The sequence below is a fragment of the Octopus sinensis genome, linkage group LG6 (genome assembly GCF_006345805.1).
Source record: "Octopus sinensis linkage group LG6, ASM634580v1, whole genome shotgun sequence".
In the NCBI taxonomy this organism is placed as follows: domain Eukaryota; kingdom Metazoa; phylum Mollusca; class Cephalopoda; order Octopoda; family Octopodidae; genus Octopus; species Octopus sinensis.
The window spans coordinates 35,255,912-35,265,911 of NC_043002.1; the positions used below are offsets into that span (position 1 = coordinate 35,255,912).

Consider the following 10,000-nt stretch of genomic DNA (forward strand, 5'->3'; position numbering starts at 1 on the left):
TTACTCTAAGACTGATAAAATAAGTGCCAGACAAGGTACTGGTGTTGATATTCTTGACTAAAACTATTGAAGACAGTGTGCTGAAACAGCCATAGCTCAGTGACACCAATAAAAAAAACATGAGAAGATAATATATATATATATATATATATATATATATATATATATTGGGATATCTTTTACCACTAGTCAAAATAAAATGTTTTAACCCTGTAGTATTTAAACAAGCCATATCAGTCCCAAATATTTGTAGGAAGTGAGGTTGGCACTGGTTGAGTGCTTCACAATTCCTTACATAGTTGTAGAAAGGAAAATAGTGGGAACAAGAATCTCTGAACAAATAACAATAATTTATTTCGCCAAAATAAGCATTTCATCTCTGGACATCGATAGCCTGGATGCCTTGGGGGTCGAAGCAGCAGAGTTGGTTTAAATCACAAGTATGAAGGCATTCTTCACCGATTCGCCTAGGTCATATTTGCCTTCACACAGAGCTTGTCTGAGCTGTGTCTAGCTCGGTTGGCGGCAGGTGCAAAGAGAGAAAATAGCGGTCAAGCCTAGCTGCTGCTGATGACTGCTCATGCACATAAGGGACTTCCGGTTGGCCTTCCAGAAGACTAATCCTTGTGCATGTGCGGATGAAAATCCCAAAATGGCATCTGGAACCAGGCATCACTACATATTCTATCTGTTTTGTGTGCAAACTGGCCAGATATGGACATGTATAAAAATAAACAAGAAGATAAATAAATATATAAGGAGAAATAAGGAGAGAAGAGGAAGAAAGTAAAGGAAGATAATGTAAACAATACAAAATAAAATAAAATAAAATGAAAGGTACTCAAAGAGAATAGTAGATGCCAGTGCCTTTCTTCTAGCTTTTAGGGGTTGGGGCAGGAAGTCAAGTAGTAAGTGTTTGTGTCTGTTTTATGGTTAAAGTCAGTGGCTATAGAAATATTTTTAGTTATGAGGGTATGAGTAGTGTGTAGGTAGGCATGAATGGAGAAACCTGTTAAATGTTAAATTATTTAAGAATAAGGATTACAACTAAGGATTGGGGGATCTATTAGGTTATGGTTTTAAAATAAATGAAAGAATTAACAGTTATCTTCTAAGGTACTAAGGTTGATAGAAAAGATATACAAAGGTGTGTAATAATGACATGGAGGTATGTATGTGAGTGTTATGTGTGAGGGGTAACTTTACACGTGGATTTATGGAAGAATTTAAAAGTGTGGAAGAATTTGTCTTTACACGTTGTGAAGGCTTCATTGTGTTTGTTGAATAATTTTGGTGAGTTATGGGTTAAAATTTTGAGGGTTTCTTTTAGGCAGTTTACAAGTGGAGTGCTGGCCTTGATATGGAATGCCAGAATCTATTATAGCCCAAGATAACCTATATTGTATTTTTCTGTTAATTAGACGGTGTACGTAACTGGTTAGTGATGTGGAATTGATATGCTCTTTATATTTAAATGAGTTTAAATGTGCATATCTTTGTTTAAAATTAGTGGTTGATCCAATATAGTAGCTATTGGAGTTATTTAATATGTTGTGGATGGTACATTGGTATACCATGTTGAATCTTCTGCATTGGGCTCACAGTGGGCAGTCAGTCTCAGATCTGCAGTTGCAGCTGTCTGTTCTAAGATGGTTAGTTGAAGAGAGGGATGAAGTAGTGCTATTTGCAGATAAGTTGAAGGCTAGGGTTGTATTAGGTGATTGGTTCATGTTATTTTGTTAACATTGCCATTATTACTATTAACATTATCACCACCACCATTACCATTATTACCACTATTATTGTTATCACCATTGCTATTATAATAATAATAATTATTATTATTACAATTAGTAGTAATAGTAGTAGCAGCAGCAGCAGTGGTAGTGGTATTGGTATTAGTATTATTGCTAATATTATTAGTAGTTGTAGTAGAAGTATACAATGACCAGCAAAAAGATTTTAGAGATCAGCTGATTTTTCATGTGCTCCAATTAGTTTTCTCTTCTTTGAACATCTATCTATCTATCTTTCTATCAATCTATCAATATACACACACAGAAGTAAGATTAGATGTGCTTCATGCATGACAAGCCACATAAGTTTTCAGTTAATTGTGTTAAACTCCCACCATCCCTTGTCTGCATCCAATGGTGGGCTATGGTGTAATATAAAAAACACAGTAATAATAAGAGAAAGGAACATGAGCATAACTTAGTGCTCATTTATTCCAATTGTTACATATGTTTTGGTACTTGGCAAGATTTGACATCACATTACAGATGCACCCAGTAGGTGAGACTCCTAAAGTTTCATGCCCTGTGCCTACAGCAGAAGGGATTATTATTAGTAGTATCATTATTCATTATTATTATTATTTTACTATCAACATTATTATTGTCTTATCATTGCTATCACCATAGCTATCTTATATAGATACATAATTGTTTACATATGCATGCTAGCCTATCAGTATGTGTGGTCATGTACATACATGTGTATGTAAATATATGTATGCGTTCGTATGTAGATGTGAGTGTGTGTTAGTATGTGTATTTATGTTTGTGTTTGTAGGTATATATACATGTGTATATGTGTATGTATGCACATATACACATGGGTATATATGTATGTGCATGCACACATATAGGTGCATGTGTGCATGTGTACATAACATATACACACACACTTATGTGTATGTGTGTATATGTGTGTGAGTGTGTGCGTGTAGGTGTGTATCTGTATGCATGTGTGTGTGTATATGTGTATATGTATGTGTAGGCATGTATCCAGTACATTCTGTAAAGTGGTTGGCATTAAGAAGGGCATCTAGCTGCAGAAACCAAGCCAAGACAAACTATGGAATTTGGTCTGGCCCCTGCCTTGCCAGCTCCTGTCAAGCAATACAACCCATGCCAGCATGGAAAACAGACGTTAAATGACGATGATGTATATACATATTTATATGTTTACAATTGTATATATGTATGTGTGCATGTGTGTGTGTATAAAAATACATGTGGGTTGCTGAAAAGTTCATGGCTTTAAAGGCATCATGAAAGGCCTGGTTAGAACCACAACATTCTGAGTTATTTTACATAGCTTAGTTAAACTGAAGGACCACTGAATTAAGTATGTGAATCTGAGAGGGGAATATGTTGAATAAAATCATAATTAACCGATCCTCCTGTATTTTCTTTTATGCAAAGCGAGGATCTTTTTAACACCCCCTCGTATATATGTGTTTGTGAGTGAATATTTATTTGTGTGTTTGTACATCCATGTATGTGCTTGTATACTCACACATCTGGCTATTTGTGTGCGTACACAAGGGGATGTGTGTTTATGTACACATGTATATGTGTATATGTATGTAGGAAAATATGTGTGTGTATGCACATATTGATGTGTGTATACATGCATATAGTGAGTGAACCAGGTAATGATTGATGGATCAATTGGGATTAGGACAGCACAACTGGCTCTTAAGAAGTATTATTGTACCACTTAATCTTAGCAGCTGCTTTCTTCATGTTCTTCCCCTGCCTTATATTGTCAAGTAAAAGCAACTGAAGTCCCCTTTCTTACCCAGTAAATTACCCACCCCTAGTAACACCAGTCCATCCAGTGATTATGTCAATCAGCTAGCCTACCTCCTCCCCTTTTGGTATGTTCCTCTAGTGTATAAATTTGGTTGCTGCTTGTCTCTAACTTGTATTTATTTATTAATTGTCAGATGATGTGTTTGCTCCATGTTTGCCCTAAAAGCTGCACATATTGGGTGCATATCTAGTGTGATGTAGTGTGTTGCCAAATACTGTAACATATGTAACAACTGGAAAAAAAGAATACCAAGTTATGCCCATGTTTTTTTTTTCTCTCATATATATAGGGGCAGGCGTGACTGTGTGATATTCCGGGCTCAGTCACACTGCATGGCACCTTGGGCAAGTGTCTTCTACTATTGCCTTGGACCAACCAAAGCCTTGTAAGTGGATTTGGTAAGTGGAAACTGGAAGAAGCCCATCGTGTATATGTATATATATATATATATATATATATATATATATATATATATATATATCATCATCATCAACGTTTAACGTCTGCTTTCCATGCTGGCATGGGTTGGACGATTTGACTGAGGACTGGCGAACCAGATGACTGCACCAGGCTCTAATCTGATCTGGCAGAGTTTCTACAGCAGGATGCCCTTCCTAACACCAACCACTCTGAGTGTGTAGTGGATGCTTTTACATGCCACCAGCATGAGGGCCAGTCAGGTAGTACTGGCAACAGCCACGCTCAAATGGTGTTTTTTTACATACCACCTGCACAGGAGCCAGTCCAGTGGCATTGTCAATGACCTTGCTTGAATATTTTTTCACGTGCCAGTAAGGCGACGCTGGTAACAATCATGCTCGAATGGCGCTTTTTACATGCCACTGGCACGGAAGCCAGTCAGCTACTCTGGCAATGATCACGCTTGGATGGTGCTCTTAGAGCTCCACTAGCATGGATGTCAATCATTGAATTTGATTTCAAGAATGTGTGTGTGTGTGTGTATGTGTGTGTGTGTGTGTGTGTGTGTGTGTGTGTGTGTGTGTATTTGTGTATGTGTGTTTGTCCCCCCGCCATTGCTTGATAATCGATGTTGGTGTGTTTATGTCCCTGTAACTTAGTGGTTTGGCAAAAGAGACCGATAGAACACGTACTAGGCTTACAAAGAATAAGTCCTAGGATCAATTTCTTCAACTAACACCCTTTAAGGTGGTGCTCCAGCATGGCTACAGGCAAATGACTGAAACAAGTAAAAGAATAAAAGAACAAAAGAAAAATATATATATATATGAATTTAATTATGTTCTTTAATTAATAGGAACTCAACAATGAAAACCATTGAGGGGAAAAAAATGAAGCAAGTCTTCAGCTATTATCAGTGTGGAAAATCCAATCGAGAAATAGGTTGATTTATCTGGTCTTAATCATTAAACAGTGATAACAGACAAAGTTAAGAGGTGGGTTGAAAAAAGCCATTGCAAGAGTAAAGAAGAGATCTGGGAAACAAGAAATTTTCTGAGAGAGTAAAGGGAGAAGTTGAATAAGAAAAGTTTCAGATTCTATGGATGTGTCACCATATTATATAAGAACAGTATTAAAAGACATTTGATGTGAATGAAGATTTACAAGGAAGAAGTCAATGATTTTAAAAGCTAATAAGAGCAACAGGTTCAGCTAGGATAAAGAGTTCTGCAACAAGGTAAACAATAATACAGTCTGATAAAAGCAAATTCTACCAAATTTCCAATTTAAGCAGATATATATGTGTGACACAAGTGACACAATATAGCTGAAACATGAGACCCAGATTGTTTGCCAGAACAGTTAAACAGGCAGTTGGAATTACAATATCAGGAGTAGTTTGAGAAGAAAACAGATCAGAGATCATTTTTGTTGAAAATCATTTAAATGGCCCAAAATATTATCAAATACTTAAACCCAACTATTCCTATGTAGGCATTGTTAAGAAGATCAGTCATTTTCAAGAAAATGGAGATTCAGAAAGAAAGCAAGGAATCATATCTCTAAAATGGGTTGTTTTGAGCAGCCTGTCTCAGAGATTTGATTCTTAATCCAATAGAGCATGGGAATATCTTGATAAATGGCTGTAAAACTGTCAAAAATTACAGCAATTATGGAGTTGGATGAAGCATTCAACAAAGAGGTAATAAACATGCATTAGTCTGTCATAGATAATTTAATCAAATTCATGCTTAATTGGATGAAAACCATGATATTAACTAAAAGAAGGCCTTCGATATTTAAGACAGACTTCATTTTGAATAATTTTCCTTGAAATGATTATAAGTTAACTTTGTATCTTATTACCCTGGCTATAAAGTTATTTAGAAAATCTCATAATTAAGTAAAGTAGAAAAATTAACATTGTGTTTTATTACACTGGCAATAAAATTATAGCAGGTCTTTGTGTTACTGAGATATATTCCATTAACTGAAGACAGATGAAAAGCAAAGTAAGCACCAATGGTATTTTAACTCAAAATTCAGAGGAAAAAAGACTGTAAGACATTAACAAAGGATTCCAAACTCAGGCTCAAGGACATATGTTTTGTATAGTAAAAAAAAAAAACCCCAAAAAAACCCAACACAGCATGTGATTGGTACTTATTTTAATGAGAGTAAAAATGTGAAAGGGAAAATCAAAATCTTACATTGTAAATGGATGCAACAATATATCACAAAGCATTTTGTATATTGTTTACAGGTTTTACCAATTTCCCACTTTTTGAAAATAATCCTAATGATTTTCACTCTATAGTCATTTTATAAAAAAATCTTTTCTGCCAGATGCCCTTCCTGTTGCCAAACCCTACCTGTTTCAAACAAGGAAATATTTCCCCATGGCCAGACATGCTTTTGCATGATACTGGGAATGAATGGCATTCATCTACAATAATCAGATGATGTCAAGACAAGGCACTACAATACACACACACACACACACACACACACACACACACACACAATGAACTTCTTTGAGTTTCTGTCTATCAAATCTACTCAAAAGGCTTTGGTTGATTGAGGACTAGAGTAGAAGACACTTGCTCAAGGTACCACACAGTGGAACTCAAACCAAAACCACCTGGTTAGAGAACAAACCTCTTAACAACACAGCTATGCCTATGCATATAACCACTCTAAAATTTAAAAAATGATACATACCTTATCAAAACAATTAAAACCTCCATGAAGAGTGTTTGGATCACTATTAACATCTAATTTATATGTGGTTCCATCAATTGTAAACTGCCCATTTGCAATTCTGTTAGCCACTCTGCCAATTATACCACCAATGTACAAATCTTGATCTTCATATCCTACCATAGTAAGGAAAAAACAAAAAAAAAAGATATGATAAAAGTTACTTATTAAATATAATTCTTTTCAGTTCAACAGTTTATATACATGAAAAAAAAAATATTTGCATAAAACTAATAATTTGTATGCATTTTGCAGAACATTCTTAACCCCTATAGATGCTTTTGATCTACCATTAGGACAAGAATGAGGGGTAGAGATGAAAATAGCAAGAACACAATATCAGCAAACAATTTATTTGCTGAAAGTAAAAAACAAAGCCAACAGGTGTATTTAGGCTCAGAGTTCTGGCTACTTCTGGCTGACAAGACACATGTCAAAACATCAATAACCCCGAATGCCATGTGCCAATGAATGAAGTGTGTTGAACAGATTGTCATCATAAAAAGAAGTTATTCTCCTATGATGTACACTATAGTGACCAGCATATTTTGTATTGGAAAGAATAATTATGGAAATAATGTTATCTAGGAAATGAAAAATTTTAATGAAAAACCTGTGTGTGTATGTGTGTGTGTGTGTGTGTGTGTGTGTGTTGTGTGTGTGTGTGTGTGTGCGTGCATGCATGTATGCCAGTATGTGTGTGTGTGTGTGTGTGTGTGTGCATACACATGTGTATTTTTGCATGGTGGCATTGAAATTTGTGTCTGGGCTTGAAGTAAAGCATTTAGAGTAGGGAAACTTAAAAATGACATTTTCATTGATTTGGGTATATTCTTTTTATTTGAAAAGTTTGGGACATAGTCCTTTCATAAAAAAAAAACTAAAGGCTGAAATAGTTATCAGTCATCTTGCTTTCACTTGACATTAGTTACTTAATTATGAAGATATAGATAGTGGCATTCATGTCATACAAATATACACTGCTACTATTAATCTAATGATATACAGATGTCCCAGCATGAAACATTTTTCATCTGACAAATTGAAGCAATTATCAAATTATATCATAACACAGACACAGAAGCACATATGCCCACATACACATATTGCGTATATACGTATATATATATATATCAACATATTTGCTCATGCAAACTTACATTCAAGCCTCTGTGTGTGTGTGTGTGTGTGTGTGTGTGTGTGTGCGTGTGTTTACAACTGAGGAACCCTCCACAAGGTTGCATGAGCCAGTAGTTAAATAACACTCAAATAACCTTTCAAAAATAATAAGCTATAGTGGATACTATCACCCTTGATCTGCAAAATGACAAAATTTTCATGGCCCAAATAACTCTGAATACCAATCCACTCACTCAGAGCTGACCTTGGATTAAGTAACAATAACAGACCAATGACACATATGTATATGGTAAAGAGAGAACATTTCTTGCTATTGGATAGAGACAAGGGTTAGGTGAAATAAAGGAATGTGAGGCATTTATTGATGCATGTAGGCAAGAAAAAAAACCCATTGTATAAATTTGGTTTTTCTGTATATGTTTACAGGTGAATATTGTGTCATAATTTAGAATGACTCCACACAGAGTTGATTGTAGGAATATTCTTGTGAATTAAAATATCTAGCTACAGGTTTGAAGACTGTTTGGATATTATTCCAAACATCATGAAACTGCTTGCAGAAGTGGTCAGCAAGATGATATTGGTGTGTAGGTGTAACCTGATGCACATGGTGATCACATCTGATGTCAGAAATAACATCCAAACAATCAACAAACCAGTATCTTAAATTTCAATTCACCAGCCCATTCTTTCAATCAATTCTTTCTGTGTGGAGTCATCCTACATTACAGCTCAACACTCACCCTTAACCACAGAAAAAGCTCAAACTTTACTCTAGATTCTTTCTTGCACACATTCTTTTACCCCCATATAATTCATACTTTCTACAACAGCAGTCAAAGCCACTTTTATGCCAGGCATTGAGAGGCTAAATTATGGACAAGCACAGGTGTCTTGCTATAGAGGGGATACATCACTACCCTGCATTATATAAAGGTATATGGAGAATAGCTGGAAGAAAGAAAAGAGAGATGGTGGTGACGAGATGCCAGAAAATTTCAGGATACAAGATGGTGAGTATAAGAAAGGATACAAAGGAAAGGGATGAGTAAGAGATAATTAGAGATGAAGGTAGAGAGTGGAGAACAAGGGTGGAGGTGCAGTTGAGAAATACCAGTGTGAAGAGTAAGGTGAGAGAGAGAGAGAGATGTGGCTCAGGAAGGAGAATAGATTGGTAGGTAGGGGGATGATGTTCAAGGTGTAGGAGCAGTGGGAAGACAATGTAGAGTGTGCTATAGTAGGTGGGATGTGTCGGTAGATATGAGAGTATGTTGAGAATGATAGCAGATATGAGAGGTGCTAAGATGGGGAATGGCAGTGTGATGGTTGAAGTCATAGAATGATGATCAATGGAATTAGTGTGAAAAGGGATAACACTAAGAAAACCCATTTTCTCCCATGTATTCTATGTATTCTCCATGTTTAACAGTCTTTCATAGAAGAACTTCCATGTATTTTTCCTTTCAGAAACACTAAGTGCAAGTTTACCATTAGCTATCCACATATATTTCTCACCCACAATACATTGATTTTCTCTGTGGAAAATTTCCTTTCTGTTTCTACTTTTGCTATGTAAGCCTGTCACCTAGCTTCTTTTCTAGTTATCTGGTATATTTATTTGCAACCCCCATTCTTCTAATCCTTCCAGGTCTGTCTCTTCACTTTTATAACACTGTCTGCCTCACTGTTCCACTGCAGATTTGGTCTGTAACTTTCAGTAGGTTGTCCCATAGGAACTCTTTTTCATAAAAAAGTTCAACTAGAATGTCTTCTAAATATCTGTTTGCTGGGTCTTTGAATTTTCATATCCTTCTTTTCCAGACTGGTTTGTTTCTCTGATTCCATCTAGTGCTAAGTCTGACATCACTAATCACCAAGTTATGAAGGGTTGTACATACCTGTAACCTCCAGTGCTGCCCAACATGTCTGTTAAGGCCAAAAATAATCAAGTCTGTCATTTGTCACTGAGGTAGTCTGCAAAAGGACCTCATTAAAATTAATCTTTATGGTCTACTAGCTGCTCCTTTCTTTCATTGTACCAACATTGATTGTGGCAGCCCTAAAGTTGTGAACTTAG

At 35.9% G+C, this 10,000-nt stretch overlaps 1 protein-coding gene across 1 annotated transcript in view; it reads right to left on the reverse strand.

Annotated features, from left to right (window-relative positions):
- The window catches only part of LOC115212933 (galactose mutarotase), a 136,280-nt gene that overhangs the window by 41,088 nt on the left and 85,192 nt on the right, over positions 1-10,000 (reverse strand). Inside the window, exon 3 of the mRNA XM_029781772.2 lies at positions 6,745-6,899. Coding sequence (XP_029637632.1) covers positions 6,745-6,899 — 155 coding nt within the window. The remainder of the gene's footprint in view (positions 1-6,744; positions 6,900-10,000) is intronic.